General features: G+C 55.5%; 8 protein-coding genes across 8 annotated transcripts; 3 read left to right on the plus strand and 5 right to left on the minus strand.

The window, feature by feature from the left end:
• Positions 1-1,594: 1,594 nt before the first annotated feature.
• On the plus strand, positions 1,595-2,426 carry BXZ73DRAFT_42063 (uncharacterized protein; the record flags this gene model as incomplete). Its single annotated transcript, XM_048018886.1, has 3 exons — positions 1,595-1,757; positions 1,825-2,150; positions 2,211-2,426. The coding sequence occupies 3 exons, from the start codon at positions 1,595-1,597 to the stop codon at positions 2,424-2,426; spliced, it is 705 nt and encodes a 234-aa protein (XP_047881010.1).
• Positions 2,427-2,485: 59 nt separating this feature from the next.
• On the minus strand, positions 2,486-4,669 carry BXZ73DRAFT_41993 (uncharacterized protein; the record flags this gene model as incomplete). Its single annotated transcript, XM_048018876.1, has 4 exons — positions 2,486-2,578; positions 2,636-3,798; positions 3,836-4,095; positions 4,155-4,669. The coding sequence occupies 4 exons, from the start codon at positions 4,667-4,669 to the stop codon at positions 2,486-2,488; spliced, it is 2,031 nt and encodes a 676-aa protein (XP_047881011.1).
• A 1,027-nt stretch (positions 4,670-5,696) lies between these two features.
• On the minus strand, positions 5,697-8,708 carry BXZ73DRAFT_42207 (kinase-like domain-containing protein; the record flags this gene model as incomplete). Its single annotated transcript, XM_048018910.1, has 9 exons — positions 5,697-6,017; positions 6,073-6,123; positions 6,174-6,389; positions 6,503-6,735; positions 7,416-7,629; positions 7,678-7,761; positions 7,792-7,996; positions 8,054-8,147; positions 8,198-8,708. The coding sequence occupies 9 exons, from the start codon at positions 8,706-8,708 to the stop codon at positions 5,697-5,699; spliced, it is 1,929 nt and encodes a 642-aa protein (XP_047881012.1).
• Positions 8,709-9,328: 620 nt separating this feature from the next.
• BXZ73DRAFT_88437 (ribosomal protein S8) lies at positions 9,329-9,796 on the plus strand (the record flags this gene model as incomplete). Its single annotated transcript, XM_048024943.1, has 1 exon — positions 9,329-9,796. The coding sequence occupies one exon, from the start codon at positions 9,329-9,331 to the stop codon at positions 9,794-9,796; it is 468 nt and encodes a 155-aa protein (XP_047881013.1).
• A 408-nt stretch (positions 9,797-10,204) lies between these two features.
• Positions 10,205-13,280, minus strand: BXZ73DRAFT_88438 (stress-activated map kinase interacting protein 1-domain-containing protein; the record flags this gene model as incomplete). The annotated part of the gene is made up of 10 exons (XM_048024944.1): positions 10,205-10,320; positions 10,384-10,570; positions 10,618-10,704; positions 10,754-10,830; positions 10,886-11,127; positions 11,183-11,468; positions 11,529-11,603; positions 11,657-12,363; positions 12,416-13,204; positions 13,258-13,280. The coding sequence occupies 10 exons, from the start codon at positions 13,278-13,280 to the stop codon at positions 10,205-10,207; spliced, it is 2,589 nt and encodes an 862-aa protein (XP_047881014.1).
• A 1,990-nt stretch (positions 13,281-15,270) lies between these two features.
• Positions 15,271-17,719, minus strand: BXZ73DRAFT_88441 (MFS general substrate transporter; the record flags this gene model as incomplete). Its single annotated transcript, XM_048024945.1, has 16 exons — positions 15,271-15,288; positions 15,341-15,558; positions 15,621-15,763; positions 15,815-15,921; positions 15,980-16,069; positions 16,120-16,345; positions 16,399-16,476; positions 16,528-16,607; positions 16,661-16,711; positions 16,773-16,791; positions 16,849-16,876; positions 16,929-17,080; positions 17,133-17,205; positions 17,260-17,338; positions 17,392-17,503; positions 17,559-17,719. 16 exons carry the CDS (start codon positions 17,717-17,719, stop codon positions 15,271-15,273), a joined length of 1,635 nt encoding a protein of 544 aa, XP_047881015.1.
• A 1,452-nt stretch (positions 17,720-19,171) lies between these two features.
• Positions 19,172-21,591, minus strand: BXZ73DRAFT_98512 (MATE efflux family protein; the record flags this gene model as incomplete). Its single annotated transcript, XM_048027708.1, has 11 exons — positions 19,172-19,539; positions 19,597-19,652; positions 19,713-19,808; positions 19,872-19,970; positions 20,032-20,044; positions 20,110-20,343; positions 20,398-20,469; positions 20,524-20,683; positions 20,735-20,760; positions 20,870-21,087; positions 21,140-21,591. 11 exons carry the CDS (start codon positions 21,589-21,591, stop codon positions 19,172-19,174), a joined length of 1,794 nt encoding a protein of 597 aa, XP_047881016.1.
• Positions 21,592-21,909: 318 nt separating this feature from the next.
• On the plus strand, positions 21,910-23,905 carry BXZ73DRAFT_88443 (surface antigen-domain-containing protein; the record flags this gene model as incomplete). The annotated part of the gene is made up of 9 exons (XM_048024946.1): positions 21,910-22,079; positions 22,141-22,492; positions 22,664-22,888; positions 22,950-23,038; positions 23,088-23,286; positions 23,342-23,477; positions 23,528-23,569; positions 23,722-23,780; positions 23,819-23,905. 9 exons carry the CDS (start codon positions 21,910-21,912, stop codon positions 23,903-23,905), a joined length of 1,359 nt encoding a protein of 452 aa, XP_047881017.1.
• Positions 23,906-24,889: the final 984 nt, after the last annotated feature.

Genomic DNA, 24,889 nt, shown 5'->3' on the forward strand with positions numbered 1-24,889 from the left:
CTTGAGTCTACAATTCATAAGAAACCTCATCCATCAGAGACATCTTCCAGTCTTTCATCCGGAAAAAGAATGCGTTCTCTTCTTTTCCAATCTCAGCTCTGGAAAAGCCCTCGTCAGGCTTCAAAGCCTGTCATCAAGACACGCCCGCTGATCCATATGCATACAGGTAGCGTGAAGGCACCTTACATATGTATTTCTACGCCTGACTACTTCCAGGTCTAGTCCAAGATCTTGCTGGTTACTCTGAACCATCGCACAGCTCCCTCAATCTCGCCCCCACGGGCGAACAGTTCTTTCCTAATCCTGAACTTCGTCTGGAAGATCTAGGACCAGGATCTCTTACGTATGATGAACGCCGGTCGGACGACACAGCGGCCCATGCGCTCTCTTTCGGGCGCGCATACAGTCCACCCATCGAAGAGGGCGCATATATCCACAGCCCGCCTCTTTTCTCACCCTGTGCCTTCCCGAGTCACCCTGTTTCCTCACCCAGCCCACATCGTGATGAATCACACAACAATTTCGATCACGATCTGTCGTCAATATTTGCCTTTCATCCCTTCGAGAATTCCACTCCGGGGCCCCGTGCGTTCATGTCCTCATCCCATGCTGACCGTTTGTCGACCATCCTTCTTCGCGAGAAGAGCAAAGACTTACACGGATGTCGCTCAGGTACCCCTCCCCCTCGAAGCATCAGTTCTCCGGCGAGAAGACAGTATCGTAAACGCGACGCATATGAGGCTTTCTCCTCTCCCAACGCTCAATGGAGCACGTTCGGATCGAAGAAACGCGCGAAACCGGCTCAAAGTAGCAAAACTCGGAGCACGCCTCTTGGCGCGTTCAAGGTTCCCATTCGCAACCCCTTCCAGAGGAAAGCTACGCCGCAGGAGCCTTGCAATACAGAAGATGAGCAACAACCGGCCCTGTGCACTGCAAGACGGCTCGTGACTTGGATTCCTACCGCGCCGAGGAACAAGGGTCCTACAGAGGAGGAGGGAGGCGGATATAGCCCCTCCCGTCGACCCTTCCGCCCGATGGCTATCAAACGAGCCGCTCCTGAACCACGATCTCTGACGGCCCACAGACATACTCCAACTCGCCCGCCACCTAACAGCCCTCATCCAGGGGTCTCAAGCCGTCAAACGCGACTATCAAGTACCCATTCCTCAAGTTCGCAAGATCGTAGAGTCACAATGGATTCAAGAGGCTTGCTGGCACGGTATCCTGGCGTTCGCCGCGGTGTTGCGGGGGTGCGTTGCTCACGGCTCGAGTTTCGATACCATTCTCACTGCCACCATTCTTCGCAGTAGCGCAAACGCCTGTACGCGGAAACATCGGTTCTCTTGGAATTGCTGGAGCACAACGCTGTCATACGGTACCTCCGTAGAAGATAGCATTTAAAAGTTCTGTTTCTACTTGGTGTTGCGTGAATACGTCTGCAACCGACGCTTCGCAGTTCTGCTTGCGATATATTAGGGAGTCCAGATTTGGAACCTTACGACGGGGTTGGGGCTCGGAATGCATCCGAGGTTCGCCGACTCGGAGGGAACTGCCAGTGAACCTGCTCAGTGCTCTCACCTCATCGTCCCCTGCTATGCACAAGTTGCGCACGGCTTTGACCCAACAGTGTGCAGGTTGCTCGCGACATGCCTCTACGAGTTCTACCCCGTTCCCGTTCCCCACCGCTGCACGTCCAACCCCCCACCAGATCTTCCACCTACCATTAGGCGCAAGCCAGAAGGACATCAAGGCCCGATGTGCGTACTCTTCCCGCAAGCAGACCCTGGGCTAATGCTCCGTGCGACCTGCGCTCACCCCCCTTAGACTACGAGCTCGTGCGCGTGCACCACCCCGACTCCCCCTCCGCGCAGCTCCTCTCCCCGGCCGAGCGCCGCTCGCGCTTCCAGGCGATCTCCTCCGCGTACGACTCCCTCCGCGGGAAACGAGGCTCAGCTTCCACGCACAACTTCGCGCGCGACGACGTCGAGATGTTCCGCGAGGAGCTCGAGCGGCGGAAGCGGGCGTGGGCGCGGCGGCAGAGCCCAGGCCCCGAATTCGCATACCCGCATGGGCCCGGGGCGCGGAACCAGTGGACGGAGAGCACAGACGACGCGTGGAAGGACCGGGTGATCTTGATTGTTGGGATCCTTGTGAGTGCGCTGCTCATGTCTATGCGTACGTGCAAGGAGGCTCAACGCCTGCACGTGCAGGCTTTGGGCGCGGGCATCGGTCCCGCGTTTCTGTGGCCTTCGTACACCGCTGGGTATCAGGCGCACGTGGACGCAGCGCGGAATCTCGCGCAGGCGCGAAAAGATGCGAGGGAGTTTGGTGAGGAGCGTAGGCGAGAGATTCGGAAACGTGTGCAGGAATACGAGAAGCGAAAAACTGAAGAAGCTCGCCCATCGGACCCGAAAGGTCATGCATAAAGATGGATTGTCTAGTCCAAGGATATATAATGGGTGTTCATTTGGAAGCAACCTGTACATTATGTAGCTTCGACACTCTTCCGGTCGGGTGTATGGCCATCACCGATGCGATGGAGCACAAGCTCTTTGACTCTGCGCATGGTATGATCCATCTAACTTATCAATCTCAGCAAAGGGCGGGAGGATATAACAAGAGTGGAAGTACGGACCTTGAGACCAACAAGTATGTCTTCGTCGAGGAGTATGCTCTCATACTTGTCCAACGGCATCACGCTGGTCTCCACATACGGCAGCGACGACTTCAGAGGAGCTTTCCAAACCCTCTTCTCATTGATCTCCGTCGTGCCGAGCACGAAACGCACCTGACGCTGCGGGTCCACCGACATGATGCCTGGAGACCTACCTTGTGCACCGCAGTCCTCCACACCCATCTCGTCCTCATCCTCGTCCCTTTCATCCTCATATTCCTCTTCCTCTTCGTCATCCTCCTGCTCCTCGTCGTTCTCAAAACCCTCGATCACGTCCCCCACCGGCAATTCCATCCACACCTCATCGGATCTCTCTTCCTCGCGCTCGAGCACGCTCTCCCCTTCACGCGTCCCCACTGGCTCTCCCGCCAGCTCCCGCTCGCCGATGTGCCGCCTGAGCGCACGCTGGTTGAAATCGAGCGCGTGTAGCCGGCCGTCCTCGGTCAGGCGCACGTACCGCTGCCCGCATGTCGTCGTGATCCACCGCGTCCGTCCCCGGTCGTCCTCGAACCACCGACAGCGCGCCGGTCCCCACTGCTTCCAGCCGAGTGCGAGCGGCAGAGTTTCCTCCGGCGGCGGCGGCGGCGGCGGCGGTGGGGGTCCGTCGACGTCCGTGGAGGTTGTGTGGGAGGGTTGGACGCGCCGGAAGGCCGGGCTGGGAGGGTCCGGGGTAGGGGAGGAACCGTGTGAGGCAGAGTTGAACCGGAGCGCAGCGCGGAAGAGGTGCTGGAGGGTGGAACGGTGGACGAACATTGTGAACATGCTGTGGGATGCGTCGGGGAGGCGCACGGCAACGTGGAGGACCATGAGCGCGACGGCGGGGTCGGAGGAGAAGGGCGTGGTGCGCGGAGGACGGGCGGGCGAATCTGGACCGCGTACGTTGGGTTCGCAGCGGCATGTCGCCCGAATGGCTAATGCTCCGTAGGAGAGAGGAGGAAGCTCCAAGATGCAAAGCGGTAGGATTTCAAAGGGGTCTTTGGTCGTATGAGGGACATCCACGCCGAAGTGGCAAATTTCGAGAGTATGAGTGTAGGTCATCGGCAGGACTATGGTCCAAGGGTCGAGCAGGATGAAGGAGGTGACCATATCCGGGTCGCCGAATTTGCGATGCTGGGATGGAGTCGCTTCACAAACTTTCCGGGAAAGATGGGCTGTGGAGACTCACCGCTAAGATCTTGCCCGTCCTCCAATTGTAGATCACTAGTGTTACCGCGTCCTCAGTGAGAAATGGGAAGTAATTATTGAGAAGAAAGACCATCGTGTCTCCCGAGAATTCTAGCATGATGCTGCACTGCCCTGGTAGATAGTGGATTGTGTCGATATGCATGACTTTTTGCGTCGCCGCTGGATGCGGTTGCCCAGTGAGTGACTGTCTGAAGTGGATGTCAATGGAGGCCAAGAGCTCTGCTGCGGCCACGTAACTGTACGTTGTTCGCATGTAAACACGAGTTCAAGCTATGGGACCAAATATCAAACTCACTTGTAAGTGACTACTGCGATGAGGTCGTGCTCGTGGATGTTCAGACCAACGTCGATCACCCGCAGGCCCACATCCAATCTTGACCACAGATGAAATAGCTCTGGTTCTTCCGAGTTGCAAGCGTCATTAAGGGGAAGGGTCCATACGGCATCTGTGCCCAGGTTGCTCGTAGGTATCAGTCGCTCGCCAAACAGTGCAAGGCCCCCCGTGAGATCGTAAATCCCTGAGGGATTGAGAGGCATCATAATAGTTTTGCGATTCGAGAGGTCTAGCCTTCCCCACGCTTCCTCCTTGTGCTTCAACGCATAGAGCTTCTCCCCCGAGACGAGAGGCGAAGCTGGGTGGTCGACCATCCCGGCGGCGAAGAGGCCGATGGCGTACTGAAATGCGGCATGGGACTGCACGAGGGCATAGAGGCGTCTGCACACTGGGAGCAGAGAGATGTGCTCTCTGGCTCCGAGATACGCAGTGATGTCGGCGAGAAGCTCATCGGGGAGTTCAAGGAAAGGGCACATGGAGGGAAGATGAGGAGAGCTTTGTCTAATCGCTCGCTACCACAGGCTGCCACCGGCGGCAACGGAAGACGCCCCGGGACGACTAATAGCCCAAGTGAGCGCTGAGCAAACGCTGAACCGTCCACCTCTCGCTTCTGTCGAGAGATTCTTATAAGTATTTAAGTAGGTAATGCTTCATCTCCTACCCAATTGCGGCACCGCGGTCGTCACGTCCTCTAGTGTGACCTCTATCTCTCGGTTCCATTTTGGAGTTGCACAAAGAAAGTTCCTATAATATTGTTGGTGACGGGCCGGGAAAGCCATAATATTCGTATGTCGCGGGCATCGCTAACGCCTTCACCAATTTCCGTGGATATTGGTGATTCTTTGACAGAGTCAAGGACGCCTCCACTAGGTTAGAGTGGCACCCATGAGTCTGCATTCTGCGGAATGATGATCACACAAGAGACACCCGGTTTCAGTGGTCACTGGCCGTTGAGAGAGTCCGAATGTGTTGACACTTGGTCTTGTAATGGAGTGTACTGTAGTGAGAACAAGGGACATTCCAGGGCTTTGCTTCGTTCCAGAAATACGGGTGAACGTATAGGTAAATAGCAGTTGCAGGGGTATATTGAGCAACGAAGGAAATCGCGCGCAGGGAATGAGCAATGTATACACAGCAGTGGTTCGACAGCAGATGGAAGCAGGAGAGCTCAAATAGCAATCATGGCGAAACACTCACTTCGATGGAGGAGTAGGGAGAGCTGGTGTCCTCGAAACGACGTACCGTGCCGTTCGAAATCCATGACTGATAGCTTTGAACAACCCGACAATCGCGAATTCCTCCTTGCGGACGAGACGTGATCGTAACCGCCACCAGTTCATGGAAGTGATGATCTCGTCGAACCGCAGCGAAACTTTGTCGGCAGTTGGACGTTTGAGGGGATCCGTCTGGATCATATCCGCAATGAGCGGTTCCACCATCTTCAGCCCGTAATATTCCTGTGGGCGGGTGTCAGCCCAAATGAAAAGAGTTGTAATGCCATGTTTATACCTGAGTGAAAACCGACCGGAATAGCTCGCCTAGGCAGTATATATCGGCCGGGAAGGGATCGTGCAGTTCATTCAACCCCGGGCCCTCGAATTCGGGCACCGTCCGACTGTCGACCAGTACGGGAGGCGCACGAGGGGCAACACAGTCTTTGGGGTATTTGTACGACATCCCAAAGTCGATGAAATAGTATTTGGGGCGTGCCGTAGTGCGAGTGGTGCATTTGATCCTGCGACGGAAATCGTAGCTCTTCTTTGGAAAGCGAGGGTGAGGCATCTCTGACAAGAACGGCACGGGGGACATCATGATGTTGTTGTACTTGATGTCCCTAACAGAGCACGAGAATAAGACTTGGCAATCGACGAAGAAGCACGAGTTCGACTTGCCGATGAGCACCATGATGTTCGTGCATGAGGTGCAGGCCCTGTAGGGCGCCGTCAGTGGTGTGAAAGAGCGTGAGGAGGGCAATGCTACCTGAATCAGTTGCCGCATGCATTCTAAGGCTTCCCCACTAGTGCGAAAGGGCGGCTTCTCGAAAGGCCGAAGGAAGGGAATGACGATGAAGACAATGTCATCGTCGAGCGGGGACTGCATAACTTCGTAAACGGGTACGCAGTGATTGCGAGGATCGGATGCAAGAGGCTCAACGGAGAACATGCGAGATATTTCAGGTTCGTCAGGCTCGTCGTTCTTAGATATGCGCTTGAGAACGACAATAGCGCCGTCTGAGATGCGAGTTGCGTCTACCCAAGGTCCCTGTTCGAGGTGTCAGCGAGACGAAAGATCATAAGCGGAAGACGCACTAGTATAGACGCTCCGTCTTCACAGAATAGCCAACTCTGCTTAGTTCCTTGCCATGACGGAACCCAGCCATGACGGAGGCGAGGGCGAAGGATATACCCGCGCTCCTCGAGCCAATCTTGATGATCCCTCCACCAGATCTCGGGCCTGTAGAGACCGTTTTTGTCAGTGAGGACCAAATTAAGCGTCGGATCGTTGTCGAGGTATCTCTCGAACCAGTCAAGGGGTAGTTCGTCTTCCATGGGGCAACGGGAAGTGAGTGGAGGAGGGTAGATGGGAGAAGAATCTGCGTGACGCCTCGGCACGCGGAGTAGATATCACCGTGTATACTCTACGTAATTGACACCCACGGTACCAGTGTTGGATACACAATTCCTCGACAGTTGTCCCTGCATCCTGCCTTTCGGAGCATATCGAACTCCCAGCCACACTGCGCTATGGGAGAGCTCCAATTACGCAGGGTCTGATTGGCCAAGCGGCACCCATGACCGGTCACTACTAAACGTAGGCGCCTCTCACATGAGATGTCTACGGGGCGTAGTAGACAGACCATCTGCCCACGTCCCGTACACGTCTCATCCTTCACGAGCCTCCATGACGCAGTGAATGTGTCGCTCACCGCTCCAAGCCATGTCCTGCGTAAAAGCATGCCATTGAGTCGGATTGAGCTGGAGCAAGTTGTGTGACAAAAACATGAATATTCACCGCAGTTAGAAGCGATGCCCGAGGCGATAAGTTTTCCATCTGCAGAAAGCGTGCGCTTCAGTAGTCGACGGATAGCCACTTGAAAAGGAATTTCACAATGGGCTCGATAGCAATCGACAGCAAGATGCGGGGGCGTTCAGATGAGGGTTCAGCAAACCGTACTTTATGGAGGAGGAGTGGGAAGAAGGGGTGTCCTCGATGCGACGTAACGCATCGTCCGGAACACGTGGCCAATGGCTCTGAAAAATCCAGTGATGGCAAACTCCTCCCTGTGAACGATGCGTGAGCGTAGCTTCCATGGGCTCATGTCAGCGAGGATCTTGCTGAAGTGCTGGGCGACTTCTTCCATGGTAGGCCGCCTGGAAGGATCCGTCTGGATCATATCCGCTACCAACGACTCCAATATCTCGAACCCATGGCTTTTCTGCAGACAGGTGTGAGCCCCTTTATGGGTTTGTATTCGGATACTCACAAGGATGAAATGCTGCCGAAAGAGTTCGCCTAGATAGTACACGTCGGTAGGGAATGGGTCATGCGGCTTGTCGGAGTCCTGGAACTTAGGAACGGTCCGTACTCTACCCTAGACCGGAGGCTTGCGAGGAGATATGCAGTTCTGTGGATATCTACGCGAGATTCCGAAGTCGATGTAGCAATATTTGGGTCGCGCCGCAGTGCGCGTGGTGCGCGTGATCTTGCGACGGAAATCATAGCTCTTTTTGTCGAAGATGGGGTGCGGTATCTCTGACAGAAATGGTACGGGGGACATCATCACGTTGTTCCTCTTGATGTCACTGACAAAGAACACGCATCAGATTAACAGGGAGGGTATAATACGTGGTTCTACTGACCGATGAGCGACGCGATATTCATGCATAAATTGGAGGCCCTGCGACCCGTCGTCAGTTACATACAGTTCAAAGTCAAAAACGAGCCGAATCCTGCCTCTATAAATTGCCGTATGCATTCGAGAGCTTCCCCCATGGTGCCAAAACGCGGAGCGTTGAACGGGCGAAGGAATTGAATGACGATAAAGACTATGTCATCGTCAAGCGGGGATTGCAGAATGTCGTAGACGGGCACGCAGTGATTGCGAGGGTCCGAGGCGAGGAGCCCAGCAGAGAACATGCGAGAAATGTCAACTTCGTACGGATTTGTGCTCTTGGAAATACGTTTGATAACAACGACTTCGCCGTTTGACATACGTATGGCGTCTGCCCAAGGCCACTTGTCGGTGGCGTTAGCGTGATAGATGCACCCAAACAGAAGACGTACAGATATTGGTCGTCCGTCTTCACAGAAGACCCAAAGTTTCTTGGTACCCGTCCAGGAGGGTACCCAGCCAGGTCGGAGGCGAGGGCGAAGGAGATACCCATGCTTTTCAAGCCATTGCTGGTGATCCCTCCACTGGACCTCGTTCGGGAAGAGGAGGGTATGGTCCCGGGGCTTTTGATCCTCGTCTGCAAGCCATACCCTGAACCTTGCGATGGCCTGTTCTTCATCCATAATCGTACAGAGATGTGAAATAGACTCGGGAATGTGGAGCAAAAATCAAGACAGGGACAGGGACAGAGACAGAGAAAAGGATGAGATCTCAGGAATTGGGAGGGAGTCGTGGGGACGAATTCAAGCCGCGGCTGAAGCGCTGACCCTCAGGAGAGACTTGGAGTGACAGCCCATGTGAGCTCTGGCAAATTCCGGGCTCACGTCACTTATTAAGTCTTATTATTGGGACGGTATGCTTCATCCACGATGCCGTCTGCGCACACAAACCGTCGCGTATGAGATGCTCCTAACTTCGCTCCGTATCGCCAGAAAGTGCAGCTTCCAGAATAGCCATAGATTTGGTGCTCCGACCTATATAATCATCTAGTTCAGGCCCGTCCTTGCGTGACAAGAACAAACAGCTTCTCTGTGTTGTCATACTAGAGAGGGTCTGCCGACCTGTTCGGAGCGAACTGCGTACGGCTGAGCAACCGACAGAAGGGACTCCGCCCGGCGCCGGCGCCCCGGATATTCCGGCGCCTCTTCCCTTGCATGTCCGCAGGCCCTGGCCAGGTGCGTTCTCTACGTACGCCCCCACCCGTGCACCCAACTCCCCTAGACGCGTCTTTCGCAGTCTCGCCATGGTCCTCCCACACAATCTCTGCTCGCACATCCAAAACGCGTTCCGCACGCGGCACCAGCGCATCGCCGTACACCACAACACCCAAAACCTCGCCATCCTCTCTATCCTCCTCCGCAACGGCTTCCTCTCCAACGTCACCCGCGGCACCATCAAGGCGCCGTCGCCCGACGACTTCCTCCTCGCCGGCGACGCGGAGAAGCGCATATGGGCGGAGCTCAAGTACCGCGAGGACCAGCCGGTGCTGACGGGCATTGAGCTCGTCAGCAAGCCCAACAAGCCGGTGTTCATGGACAGCAACGACATCCGGCGACTGTGCACGGGACGGCACGTCCAGAACGTGAAGCCGCTGCGGATGGGGGAGATTGCGATCGTGAAGACGCAGAGCCGGGAGCACCAGTGGGTGGAGGCACGGGAGGCGTTGGAGCTGAGGCTTCCGAGAGGAGAGGTGATTTGTCGGGCATGGTAGGAGGGCTGCCTATTATACTGGTGAGTAAATCTAGACCTACCGCGCCCGCCTTTGCTGACGGCCTTTCATAGGCCTCTCATAGTATATATCACACTGCACTAATTCGTGAACGCAATTCACCAACCTCCCGGCATATGCATGCTGCACAAGGCCCAGCTAAATCGAGCGTTGGAACACGGCGCGTCTCTTAAGACTCGTACTGCGTTTGTGAGATGGTTATTACAAAGAGGTAGAGTTCGGTACTGGTTAGGGGACACTAGGTTCTGGTGACCGGTGAGCTCTATGAACGCACATTTGCAAGTCCGCTTTGTGGAGGGGTCGAACTGGGATGGTTAGATATGCAAGCGACAGAATGTCGCATGTGAACCCGTCGTAATCGTACACTCTGTATACATTGCTCCATCCAACTCATACACCTGGCGGGCGCGAAGAGGGTCCTATACGAGTATTTCTCCTCGACGCTTTTCCGCCTCCGGGCTTCTCCATAGCGGCCTTCAATGCACGAATTGTGGAAACAATCTCGTCTGAGCACGAGATTACATCAGACATGACCCAGTTACGGGCGAGGTATAATTTCGTGAACTCACTGGCAATCTTCGGGTTCTCCGCCTCGAACTCGTAACGCTTGTTGCGCTCTGCGCCGCTGTGCACGACGAGCTTGAAAGTCGCAGCATTTTTGCTCGACTGTTGGCACGCAACGACGCTCTTGAGGTGATAAGATGATGTCTTGCCGCTGTCGAAGACGTGCTTCGCCTTCGTGGCGCCTGGGATGATCTGGTATTTTAAGTCAGTGCTGGAGAGCAGTCCATTATGAAGAGTACACGAACGTGAATGTATCCTCCGTCGATCGTGAGTACACGGGCACTACGCGTTACCATCATCGGCAACTTGCGATACACGGTGTATTTCTGTGGAGCTGGTAAGCACACGTCGCAACACGAGCAATACACCGCTTACCCTGTAGGCCTGCATGAGATCGAGCATGCTGCTGAGAGTCTGCTCTTGAATGGAGACATCGGTAGTAAAGATCGACGCTGATGTAGCAAGTACGGTCAGCTTTTCGTCCGTAACGAGATTTGATGGACGGACCGTTTGGATCGTTGGTGGCCTTGCGCTCACGCATTTCCACACCGTACTCGTGAAGCAGGTTCTTCTTCATAAGGATGAGGTCGCGTCTCCCTTGAAGACTCCTGACCGTTCGGTCGAGTGGGATGTTCACTTTGGCCTCTTTGGTCTCGATCACGAGCGCGTACTCCTTCGGATCGGTGAAGCCGCGTTTCTGGTTCTGACAGACTAATTCTAACACCTCTTGCATGTACATGCCGCCAGAGCTGCAACCGTTGTATGAGTGACATCCATGGTAAAGGAATGCATGAAGTTGCGTACGCTTGGATCGTGGTAGAGACGTGGCCTGGCTCGTCGGCAGAACCCGCGATGCGGATACGGAGGAAGAGCGGAGGACCCGAGCTCGAAGAAGGACCCAACGAGCTCGACAGCCCCACTGATGAGCCCATGGAGCCGAACGCGCTGCTTGAGATGCCCAACAGGTCTGCCGGTGGAACGAGGTTTGTGGATGGAGCGGCCTGGGTGAGCAAACCTGTCGACTTCTTCTTGACAACCACGCGCGAGATACGTCGCTGTATCTTCGCCTCGAGAATCTTATTCTGCTGAACTAAGGACGAGTTGCGTCAGTGTCAATATCCCTTGAGGTAAGTGGTAACAAAACGCTCACTTTGTGATGGAGTGGCTTCGACGACGGCGTATGCCTCAAAGTTGAAGTTCGAGATCTTGCGCATGCGTTCAGGGGCTAAAAGGAGGGGTCAGAGCTGTCGCTCACTCGACACACGAGGAGTTACTCACGAGGCCAATCTTCGTCGACTTCACCATCCTCTTCTGCGATACGCAAGATCCAGCCACTTGCAGAGCAACGTATGTCCCACTTGGGGTCCTCCTCTCCACTCAACCCCTCGTCGATCTGGGGCAACCAGCTCTCTTCCCAATACGTCCAGAGCGCGTACCCAAGCACCTCTTCCACCGTGGCGTCCTTCTTGACACTGAGCTCAAGCGCTTGGTCCTTGGGTTTGCGAGCCATCGGGAAGAAGACACGGACGATCATACTGTCGGTCTCTGGCCGTCCAGATATTGCGCTGTACAGCTCCGTGAACGGGTTGGAGGAAGACGAGCTGGAAGTGGATGCGAGCATGGCGGTGAGGGCAGAAACACCCGCGCGGGCTGGCGGGACAGGGCGTCGTTCGAACATTCCGGCAGGTGTGTTAGCCGTGGCGGAGGGGGCAGGAGCGGGGGTCTGTGTCCTACTGTTGGCAGCGGTGCTTGGTGCCGGGGTGACCATCTCGAACATGGCGTCCAGCTTCCCGTCATCGTGCTCCGGTGAGACTGACGGCCGCTCGCCGCCTTCGCGGACGGGGCTGAGACGGGAGGCGCGTGCACTTGTACTCGGGGGTACTGAAGAATTGAGCACTGAGGAACCGACGGATGCGCCTGAGAGGATGGATCCAGTCTCCGAGGCACTGTCCGAGTTCACAGCTGCACGACTTGCGGCGAACTCGCTGTGGAGACGATGGGCATACGCGCAAAGACGAAGGGACTGAATGCACGTACGGATCGAACTCGTCCACCTCTACCGCATCGTCCGCGTCCGCGACCATGTCAAACTCCTCCTCGTCTTCGTCCGCCGCAACTTCGTCCTCCGACTCCGCTTCCGGCTCAGAAGAAGACGAGGACGAGAACTCCGGGTTGATGGGCATGGCGACCATGGGTGCCCGAACCATGCCCGGTCCGTTCGCTCGCGCCGCCATCCGCTGTCGCCTCCGCGCCGCCATCTCTTCTGCCCCCCTGAATTTCGGGATGAACATAAGCACGGGGCCCTTGGCGGGAACGGGCGGGGCCGAGCCATCCTGAGCGTCCTGTTTCTGTGGCTGAACAACGGAGTCCTTGATAGGGGATCGGGGGCTCCTCGGCTTCATGGGGGACGTGGGGGTGGCGGCAATGACCTCAGTGGTAATTAGAGTCTCCTCGTTGCTGCTTTTGCCACCGGCATTCTCGCGGCTGAGGGAGAGGCGGCCGGGATTGCGGGGCATGGACTGGCGCTTACCGTTCACCCTGAGACCCATCGCCCCCGTCCTGGTGGGTCCAAGGATCGTCGTGGTGTACTTCAGGTTTGCACCAGGAAAGCCGGAGTGCCTCCGTCGTACGGCGGGCGCGGATTCGTCGTCGCTGGGAGTGGGGCTGGAGGGCATGCCCAGCTCGGGCCACCGCTCGATATCTGCGAGGCCGGACGCATCGATGTAGGGGTTCGAGTGGTAGTTCTGGTCGAGGGAGATGATACGCGCTCCGTATGGGTCGTCGATGTGCTTTAGGTATTGTACGCGGAGGCTGTGGATGAGATAACTACGGGGAAGTTAAGAGGCGCATTCTCGGGAAGTAGAGTGCAGAGGACGTACTCCGTATCACTAATCAGAGACATGTTTGATTCTTATCTCAGGTTCTCTCTGGCAGAGCCGGCTTTGCAGGTGCTCGATAGCCCTCGCGATGAGTGGCTCCTTGTGGCGAGGCGCGCCTGGCACAATCACTTCGCGTACACTTGCCTAGACTCTGTCAGTATGAGACACGCAGCAGCTGGTGTGGTTTGGTTTGGAGATAGTGATAGCGGAAGACGGGAATTTCGTGACGAAGGGGGTGTGAGAAAGAGGGTCGAGTGTATGCGCGCCGGAATGCGCCCCGAGAAGCACGGAAAACGCGCGCGTCCGTTGGGAGTGCTTTGCCACTGCTCTCCCATAACTCTTCCTAAGCCCAAAACGAGGCTGCACATCGGGGGTAATCTCAGCGCACAAGAGCACGATGAGTCCCCCGCTGTTGCCGTTGGCTACCCCTCTGAGTTTCTGCCCTACTAGTCTTTATTCCCGCCTAAAACAAGGAGGGATAACTCGACGCTAAACCTGCACTGCCAGTGCGGAACGGCTTTGTCGCTCAGGTGCGTATAGTCGGCTACATTCCTCAAAAGCCCTGCCAAGTGACGTGACTCGTTCTAGCTTGACACGCCAATGCCACACTGCACATTCGAGGGGACCTACGCGGACATGGTTCACAGTGAGTAATGATCCGGCACCGATGTTTAAGTTTTCGTGGAGCCCGCTCTCTCGTCGACCCCAGCCTGCGTGATCCCTCCTATGTGGCGAGGTTGAACGGTGCCCTATCTTCACCTACACATTAGATGCGGACGTGGGTTTCCACCATAGCCTACGTTCTGTGCACTTGCTAATTCTGGCTGCAGCTCTACACGAGAGTCGCTGCGGGGTTCCAGTATGACCTAGTCCTACTCCCATTGCTGCGCCAGGAGGACTTGTTCGCCGGGGGTGCGAACGAAAGCATCCGATATGTCCGTGGTCCAATCTCCTTTCTCATTTCATGTCCCATATCACTACGCCGTCGTCCACTCGGGCAGGAAGCTGCGCGAGTGGAAGGTTGGACGGACCCAAGTTTGCCGGTCTCGATGGGGCGACATCGTGAACATGAAGTGCATGCTTAGGATTTGCACCGATTAGCTCATCCATTCACCAAACCAAGGTGTCGACGGCAACAACGTCGCTCCCAGCGACGCAGGTCACTCAACGTTCCTGAAACGACCCTGGACTCCGGACAGCACTGCCGCCTCTCGTCAGAGGGAACGTCCGCGGCTCGGAGCGGCGACATACTTACCTACGGTGGGCGATTTGGCACCAGTAATCCTCACCCTAGAGGGCCACCATCGATGACGACAGTGCAGATGATCTTAGGGAAGGCAGGAGCACGTAAAGGTTTGGGCCGCTTAGATCCATACTTCGTTTTCCAAGACCGGAAGGTCGCTTTGAAAGCGAGTGGGGTTTGGTGCATGGTAGGCCCTGGCATTTTGCCGCAGCTTGTAGTGAGGTGGAAGCTTCTAAAGATACGGTAGCTTATTGAGGATGTACAATGTTTGTCCATTTCCAGTCTTATTCGCGTTCTCGTGCCCTAAACACCATTTCCTCGAGAATTGTAGTGGTATGCTTAGTCTTTCTCGTCATCGATGAAAGTGGTGCTGAGGCATCCCGAGCTCAGACCACGCTCGATAGTCGCGGTTGAGGGAAGTGATGTGTACCGCGTCTGGGTCGTCAACACTGTTCTTCAGCCATTGCATGCGCAGGCTGTGGATGAGATAACTGGGAAGCTGAGACGCACATTCATCACTCATGGACATGGTCGATGTCCGTCCCAAATTCTGTTCGGTAGATATGATGCTGTATGTGCTTCCGACCACTTAAGGGTAAGTCTGCGGCGCTGATATCGTTGGACGACAGAGCATCTGCAATTCATAAAACGAGGCGCAAGTAGTGTACATCGTTCAAAGAAATCTAGAACAGCAATGCGGCGCAGACGGATCTCTCACATCAACCAGTAGGTATTCGCATCGTCAAAGAACTGTGGCACGATCGAGACGTTCAGATGGAGTATCGTGCCTACGATCCAAGTTAGTGTTTGTAACCACTCTATAGCCAAGAAGGAGCTTACACGCAACGCGGGGCCTTTAATCTGGAGCACAGGCACGATGAGGAGGAACAGTCCCGTCACGATTGCGGCTTCGACGCCAAACGTTTGTAGGGCCCCGTTTTTCATGGCCCAGGGGACCTGGAAATACGCGACGGAGAAACCGCCGAGAACACGCGCAAGGTTAATAAGTCCGGAGATTTCGCCTTGGTGCCGCGGGAAGCAGTCGTTGCAGTAAGCGTCTTGAGAACACGATTCGGTCAGCTAAGGACGTGCAGGTAGCGTTGGCTCTTATAACACTCACAGACGGCGACAGTGTTTATCATGATGGATACTTCAGCAATTCCCCAGCCCATGACGAGTGCGCCAACACTGAGGGTCTCCTGGAAGGACGCTCCTAGGAGAACAAAGCCGCAAATGTAGAGCGGGATTGCGAGGTAGCAAGTCCTGAAGGATGGTATGTGAGGAAGGGACTACTGTAAGAAGGAGAGAACTGACCACAGGCGGTTCTCTGCGATGAAGACGCCGTTATTGCGCCTGATGGAGAAGTTCATGACCCAATCGTTGAAGTAGCGACCGAGAAGCTCTCCGATAACAACCGCGACCTGCATCGATACCACAGATGAAGCACGAATAGGAAGAATTGAGAGTGGATATACTGACAATCGGAGTCCCATAGGCACCAGCAATACCGAATTGAGTGAAGCCATAGCCGGCGGGCTTAGGAATATCCAAGAATACGGCATTGGTAACCTGAAATATTTGTGAGTGGTTGATCAAGTCCAGGCAGAAAGGCCTCTTACGTTGATGCCGATGGCGAAGCCGAAGAGGATGCCCTCGAAAACCAGGAGGGGGAGGAGATGAGGCCTCCAGACACAGTTGAAGATGGGGAAGACTGCCTCCGTCCAGGTGTCACGGTACTTGGCCATCCTTGCTCCCGTAATGCCGATAACGGATTCGATGCGGTACCGCAGATTAGACGCGGGCCTCGGAATGGGCATGGGATTAGCCAGCCTGCGGTCAAACAACCTGAGGAAATGGTCAGCAAATCGTCTGAGCAGATAGTTCATCAGAACGCTCACGTCTCCTTGCCAAAGAAGGCAATCATAAGCACCACGATCAAGCTATATATGCTCCCGATGCCATACGTCCAGCGGAAACTGAGAGAATGTAAGCCAGTGCGATAGGAAAAGGAGGTCTTCATGATGTACCTGACACGTGCGACAATGAAGCCCATCATGAATGGCGAAAGGAATGGCGAAATAATGAACCCCATGGTCCACAGGTTCAGCTACGATATCATTGAACACCCAGCGTTCCATATAAGGTCGCCGACTCGCTCACCTTGCGCGCCTGGAGGTGGAACGGGAAGAGGTCCGTTACAATGTAAAGACCCTGTTGATCATGTCAGTATTCACTTCCAGTTTAGAAGAGAATCATGAGGAAGGTCACATACTGTCACCTGAGGACACGTTCTGGAACAAGCAAGATTAGAAGCACGGAGCAAGTCATTGGGTGGCAGATCAACTTACGCGAAGAAGCCATTCAAGCACCGCATGGCTAACGAACCATCAGCGGGTGGCGAACAGAGAAAGGCAATGGAGCAGCATACCCGTGAAAGTGTTGAGGTTCGGTGCAAAGGTGCAGCCAATGAGCCATCCCATCGCGAGGAGTTGCGACCAGAAAAGGATAGGTAGACGGCCGTAGCGGCGCATGAGCATGACGGCGACGATTCCACCCCATCCTAGCAAGAAGATACTCCAGCTACGAAGAACGTGATGAGTACATTGATGACATACGACACGTCTTTGCTCACTTCGAGGTGAGGTTGTTTATCTCGTTAGGGGTCGTGTTGTATGTCTTGGCGAGAGCAAAGATGTCCGCGATACCTAGTACAAGCTTGATGAGTAAGCCTCATAGCTCTGGAAACGCATATCACTCACCAATGCCGGAGTCGAAGTCCGGCACGATCGCGGCCATTGTGACAATGAGCAGCTGAAAGTTCTTCTCGAAGTCCGACCACTGCATGCAAATCAATACGCGGGCAGTGAAACTTCGGAGGGTCTTAAACGAACATTCTGAGGGTCCTCTGGGAAATCCGTAGGCTGAGGCCACAAAACTTTGGTTCCATCCTTCGACAGCTTCAAGCGGCTGGCGACAGCCTCACCGAACTCGACTTTCGCTTCCCTGGCGCCTAGTATCAGTATTATTCGCGTGGTCATTAAGTAATTGGAAAACTCACTCGGGATCAACAACGAGGCGACCGGCGTTATGCTCGTGGTAGTTGACGAGGTCGAATTCGGAGCCCGCCTGCGAACTCGCACCCTTTTCGTTGACCTCGGAGACAGACTGGGTCATCTCCTGCTTCTCCACACTTGCGTCTTGCGCACTCTTGTCGGCCATCGCGTCTCGTCAGCGTTGTGTGGTGGGCGGCGCGCCAGGGGCGAAAGGTCGCGAGCGTCGAGCGAGGTGGCGGCGGCGGCGCGGGGTTGCGGGGCAGGGTCGCACAGATGCGAACGCAGCGCGGGCGAGGTATCTATAGCCCTCGTGAGTCGCCGGCGGCCTGCCTGCGTTCCTGTGAACAGCTGAGTGCGCATGCGAGCTTAATCCGTGTCTAGCGTTGCCACGCGCTCTGTGATCCCCACGGGGTGCACACCGCGGGCGAGCGTTCACAGACGTCCACGGGTCCGGTGAGCTGGTAAGTCCCTTCGCTTCGTCATGTGCTGTTGCGCTGCGAAGTCAGATGGCAATTGCCGGCAGTCCAGCTGATCCATCAATGTATCACCAATCGAGAAGCACGTACCTAAGCGAGCTTAGCTGGTTGGTCGCGAGGTGTTCAAGGGCTTAAACGCGTTGTGTAGGTGTATCGAATTGTGATTGGCCGGCTTGGGCGGACCTTGCTTCAACGATCAACGCGCGATGAGGCCTTGAAGCTTGAGGACTCCCTTGCGGAGCCTTGAGGCCGCCAAGACCCTGTGGACAGCTGCGAAACGTTCGAAATCAGCAGTCGGACGCAATGTAATGAGAAAAGAATCACGATGACCTTCTCGCTCCCACCCCTGATGCGCGCAGCGAATCATACTTCCCGCACATTCACCTCCTCGACTTCCTCCCAAACAGCGCGGCTACCACGGACGACGACAGTCGGCTTCCGGGAAGACGTGTACACGGCACGTCTTCACAGCCCATTCTACTGGGTGTATGCCAAAACATTCGTCCGAGGAGGAGTAGGATCCATTTACCGACCGGAGTCCCGCACTTTCCTTCCGCCGGCATTCCGCTTAGTCTTCAGCAGCATGAGCCCCCTGCTCAATGGCTTCTTCGGAGCCGTTACATAAAATGATATGCGCAGCTGTCATTTTCAGATTGGTATTGCGAAACACTGGACGCTGGACGCATGAAGACTTACAACAAGTGTGTTGACCTGCTCACGGAGGTGGAGATCACGGAAAACCGGGGATACAGAGGACATGAAGCACGTGTATTCGGACTGAGCCAAGGACCAATCCTGTACCGTCCGCGTCATCTGCCTCGTTAGGGCGCTTCCGGAACAAGCCCTCAACCAGCCTCAACCGCGCCACCCCGCGCCACGCCAGGCGCACTCGCGACCTGCCTCCAGCTGCCTCCCTGCCGCCATCCCCTGATCAGTGACTCCAGCGACTTCATTTAGTAGTGGCTAGATGGGACTTGCACAGACACTTGCTATCTGAAAAGCAGTATGATACAATGGAAAGCAGCTGAGCCGGTACTTATGTACAACTAAAGCGAAACCGTCCTACTATATACTTGCCCCAAGAAGCGATCAGGCGACGCAACAAGTCTCGCGTCTCCCTGATATTCCAAGAAGCGGTACCCTCACTGTGTTCGGCCTTCCACATCACTGTGCTCGAAGGAGGCCTTGCGGTCGGCCGCAAGTCGGAGGCGCACTTTCTCCACCTCGCGGTTCCAGTCGGTGTGCAGGCTGAGCCACACCCCAGCCGCTGCGCTGTACACAAGCGATATGGTCAGACCGATCCACAGACCGTGCAAGTGCATGTCCTTCCAGAAGGCCAGCCAGATGCCGAAAGGAATGCCGATGACATAGTAGGCGCTCAGATTGAGCAGCGCGCCGGTGAACTGCTTGCCAATCGCGCGCAGGACTCCCCCGGCGATCGCGCTCAGACCGTCGAAGACTTGGAAGAGGGCGACTAGCGGGAGGATGGCGGCGACCATTGTGGCGACAGCTGGGCGTGGAAGAGCGTGAGAAGCTGTGGGAACGAGCCCACTAGATTGGTACACACCGGGATCATCGTTGAAGATGTATGCCCACTGATACCGGAAGGCCATAAACATCGTGCTGTATATCCGTCGTGAGCACGGACGTCACGGAGTTGGAAATTTGATAAGGTGCGCGAACCTCCATAGAGCACTTATCGCGAGGGACATGAGAATAGAACACTTCGTGGCCACGGCTGCACGTGTGGCGTTCTCTTCTCCGAGAAGGTTGCCGATGCTGAGAAGAACGGAAGAAGGATTAGGCTTATGGTTCAAGAGATGGGGTCGCACGGGAGCTGACCGAACCGAGGATGCCACGCTCAAGGCGAACGGAGCTTGGTATGTTGTCGATGCCGACACAAGAAGTACAGACTGTGTAGCCAGTGCGGTGGGGCCTAGCCTAGATACAACAAGTTCGGTGAGCACCAATAATCCGGGTTATGGTTGACGGGTATGCGTACTGGCTCGCCGCGACTGTGAGGAGAAACGTGATTGTCAGGTGACAGCTCTGTTCATCCACAATATAAGACTGCACTCACGTCCGACAAGTTCCCAGGACCACCACTCACTCGCGACCTGTCCAACGCCGGAAAGACCGAGCTGGACCAAGACACCGAGACTAGTGAAGCAACGCATGCTAAGTGGGTGCCATGCCGTCTTCGGAACGAAGAATACTCCATAAATGATGGAAAGTAGCGAGATCAGGTTGAAGGAGATTGCAGTAGCAATCGGCGCTCCGATAAAGCCTAGACGTATAGGCTCCGGTCCCCATACTACAGTTATCATTAGACCAGTTGTTGTTAAGGGAGGAGTGTATGTGAGCGCACCTAGCACATAGTTCAAGACGGCGTTGATGGGCGCTACACCCAGAATGATCCTCGTTGGAACGTCAAAAAGTCCTATGGAATGGCGAAGTCAGTGCGACGCTAATGGAGGAACAAGACATGTCTCACCTTGTGATTGGAAATATCTCCTGGAGATGGCATTGAAGGCGTATGCCGGGAGCCCAATTGACGCCCACTTGAGGTATACAGAAGCCAGCCGAGCGACTTCAGGCTCCTGCTTCAGATAGAGTAAAATACTCTCAGAGCTCCACCAAACGCAGAAGATGGGCTGCGCCGAACATAAGTTTTGTGTTTTGTCCAGTGATTGTCGTGTACTCACCACTAGAGCAGCCGACATGACGATAGCTAAATTCGCAATTATCAGTGCTGTTCACAAATCAAACGACGCGCCCACACGACGAACGTGTGACGGCCGACCGTGGGGCCCTGGCACCTTAAGATCAAACTGACTCACCCATGCGCTGAGACCAAAGACCAACCAATTGCGGCTGAGAAGAGGTCCATGCGCTGGGGAGCATGGTGTCCAACGTGCTCGCGAAGCCTTGGATTATACTGAATCCGGAGACGCTTGCAGTCATGGACCCAAGGGTGGACGCGGCAAGCGCTGTGGTGGACAGGTGTCCTATGGATATCACAGCGGCGATGACGAGCGAGAACTCGAAGAGATGTGTTCTGGGACCTCGTGTTACTGCACAGACGCAAGAAGTCCGAAAGGTGGACATACCCAAACACGGGGAGAGTGTATTTGGTGAGGATCGCAAGCTCTTCCCAGAACATTTTGGAGTAGACCGAGGGATCCGAAGAGTTCTCGGGATCGCAGACTTCCTGAATGCGGGGAACGGGGGGAGCTAGAAGGGGTGTGTGCTCAGTGGGGTCGACTTGTTTGGGGCCTGAGCGGTGGCCATGTCGGTCAGGGAGAGGGCCCATGGTGGGGTTGAAAGGGGGGAGATACTGGAAAGTGTGGCTGTCTCGCCGTGGAGTTGTGGTGCGGCCGTGGATATCTAGGCCGTTTTCGTCGCGGGCTTCGATGTCATGTTCGTCAAAGGTAGAGGGAGCTTCACTGTTCGTGTCGGGTTCGTCCAAATTCTGGTCGTGTGCCGCGTTGTACCGGGACAGAATAGCATAGTCAGAGGATAGCGAGGAGGGGGCAGAGTAGTGGACGTAGGTGGAAGACATGGCCGACACCAAGCAAGGTGGGTTTGGTCCAAAGTGGGGGTGAACGGCCTCTCCGAGGTCCGATGGTGGCGGGAGCCTGACAATTCTCCCCTGAGCGCTTCACCAATCGCCCGGTCCGGTCCGGTGCGCCTGATAGCCTTTGGCGTTCCCCAGCGCTAAATGACCTTGCTCAGGCCGCAGTAAATAAACGCGTGGCATTAGCGCCACTTAATACGCGACTTACCCCAAACTTACTTGTAAGCCTTCGAAGATTAGCCCGGCAACAAACGGAGCACGTCACCAAGTGCGGGTCTACTCACCTTCGTCACCTCCGCCCCCATGACCGACGCCGACCCTACACCTCCTCCATTACAGCCTCCTCTTCAAAACACTTCGTCACCGCGGGACAGGGAGCCGGATGCCGCCGACTTGGAGAGGTACCGGCAATGGTGGGAGGAGCGCAAGGCCAGGAAGGTGCGCGGGCAGTACGAGACTGTGCTAATGAATTTGTCTCACTTGGTGAGCACTATTCTCCCCGCTTCAATACACGGCGGCACATACTCACCTCAGTAACGCCGCTGCGGTAGGTCAATGGAACCTCTCTTCTTCCCTGAATATAGCGTCCGTACGTGTCCGCGGCGCCGTGCGGACCCGCGAGTCTTTCTTAGGCTCTCTTATTCACCCCATCATTCACTCGCCGGCCGAAGGAGATGACACGCTGGAGAACGTGCTGCGTAAAACGAAGAAAATCAAGGAGGTGCTGGAAGAAACCGACCTCTTCAGCCACGTTGAGGCCGTCATCGACAGGAGTCGCGACGCGCTCGCGCACGCGGACGACGTGGACGTGGTGTTCCTCACGAAGGAGAAGGGAAGGTACTATCTCAACACGAGCACGCAGGTCGGGAACAACGAGGGGGGTGCGGTACGTCGCTTTTACCTCACCTGCTTCTAATGCCCATTTCGGAAGCCTGCCCTTCTTCCTTTTCCTGCTTGCATTTTTCGAGTCGCTACACCCATGTTCCACACATGCCGTTTCCTTTCACTTGCTATGGGTCACAACTTTTGCTAAGAGTACCCATGGGTCTCATCACAGAGCGCAACATGTCGAATCCGCAACGCTTTCGGTGGTGCGGAGACCTTCGAAGCCAATGTGTCGTTCGCAACCAAGACACGGATGTCGTTCAATGGTTCCCTCAGTGCCCCCCTAACCTCGACGCTGAAAACTCGTGGGGAAGTCTCTGTCTTTGGCTTGGAGCGCGACAATTCGAGTTTCGCGAGCAGCTCGGAGGGCATCCGTGGTGTGCGAGCAGTAGTCAGGGTGAGCTAGGTCAGCTTCCTCTTTCCCGCGGCAGCACGAACAGCTCAACGCTTGTTCACAGACAAATGCTCTGACAGAAGGCACACATGAGTTTGGATATGAGGCTGTCTTGAGACATGTAGGCAACCTCACCCCGTCTGCGTCTGTCAGGTGAGTATATGCGCCGTCGTCACAGGCCCACACGCTGACCGACCTCTAGCATGCGCGAAGCCGCGGGGCAGTCGGTCAAGTCCTCCGTATACCACTCCTGGACACGCGATACCCGTGACGAACGATTGCTTGGTACCCGCGGCTCATACGTCAAGTTCTTCCATGAGCTCGCCGGTGCAGGTGGAGACACTTCTTTCTACAAGACCGAAATGCAGGGACAGCTCGCACGCTCGCTGCTACCTGGAGTAGTGAGCACCGCGCGTTGTTGAACTTTTTGCGTCGTCTGACACCGAGGATACCCAGACCCTCTCGTTCGCCGCACGGTCCGGTGCTCTTTGGCACTTCGGTGGCAAGTCATGCTTCTCGGACCGCTTCCAGCTTGGAGGGCCGGTTAGCGTGCGAATGTTCAAGCATAATGGAATGGGTCCTCATGATGGAGGTACGAGATTTGGGTCATGTTGCGAAGCTCGTAGCTAACATATAACGCAGCTGATTCGCTTGGGGGGAACTTGTTCTGGTCCGCTGGAGCTAGTCTCATCTCTGACATTCCCGGAAACCCCACTGGCCCGTGAAGACCCACTTGTTCATCAATGCGGGAGACTTGATGCCATGGACAGGAGTAAGCTTCGTATTTAGGTGATTGCCGGGTAATCGCCATGCTGACATCGAATGGTATTTGCTAGCGCATTCCTTATTGGATAATGTGGTCTCAAGCATATCGAAGCCGTCCATCTCCGCCGGGGTCGGCTTGTGTACAAACTCGATCCCATCCGCGTCGAGGTCAACTTCGGCATCCCTCTTGTAGCGAGCAAGAGCGACGGCGGCCGTAAAGGCTTCCAGGTCGGCATCGGCCTCGACTTCCTCTGATAGTTGCCGCCGCTTCGGCGTGCCTATTTACTTGAATATACCACTCCTTATAATCCCTCTGCTGGAACTATATATCCTCCATGCCTACTTTCTCGGCCAGAATACTCTCCAACGGCTGATGTCCAAGATGAAACACTCATGCGAGTCTAGGGCGACACCGGCGAGTCGGGGTGGAATATCGCACCTCGCGCTTTTACTCAAAACACGACTTAAAAGGTTTCAGAACACTTCGGTCCCAGGGGGCGACTGCGACGACCCCTTGCGACCCTCGGCCCGAGCAAGCGTATCCCATAGGCCAGGCACTCCCGTTAGACTGGAGATCGGTGGAAGACATGACGCACACGAGCAGATCTCGTACAGATCTAGGTTGGTGGCAGAAGCAGGCCGTGGGTGGCGATGAGTCGATCAGCGTGGAATGGAACACGAACGCTAATCTCCTGCCTTTACCTGGTGCGCTCAATCACTGCATCGCAGGCTTTTGGGACCCGGAAGTACAGCGACAGACGGTATGGAGGTTCCGAGAAAGGGGAGGCGGGTGTGTGCCCACAATCGCGTCGGGCGCGCCGGAACAACAGTGCGCCACTGACTAACAGTTGTGTATCACTGTATCGTGGCTATCGCACGCGATAGCCCTGCATATGGTCCCCAATCAGCAGCATCGACACCGTTGGCGTGGATCTCACACCCGGACACGCGTTCCTGGATGGGTTTTTTTTCTGGTGGTCGGCACGTGGGCGTTGGACGTTGAGTATTCTCCCGGCGTCTACCCCATCCACTGACATTGATCCTCACCGGCTAGCGCCCAGCTGCTCACACGACTACTGTAAGGATGCTGGTCGCGAAGGCTGGCAGAGAACACGAAGGTAACAGTCGTCCGCCTCGAAGTGGTTCAGTGACCGGGGTATCTGATGGGATGATGAACAGCGGCTGCTAATCTAGTGTGCCTCCACGCGAATGTCTTATCGTGGCTCCCAAGCTTCTCCA

This window comes from Epithele typhae, assembly GCF_022376455.1.
Source record: "Epithele typhae strain CBS 203.58 chromosome Unknown BXZ73scaffold_7, whole genome shotgun sequence".
NCBI lineage: Eukaryota > Fungi > Basidiomycota > Agaricomycetes > Polyporales > Epitheliaceae > Epithele > Epithele typhae.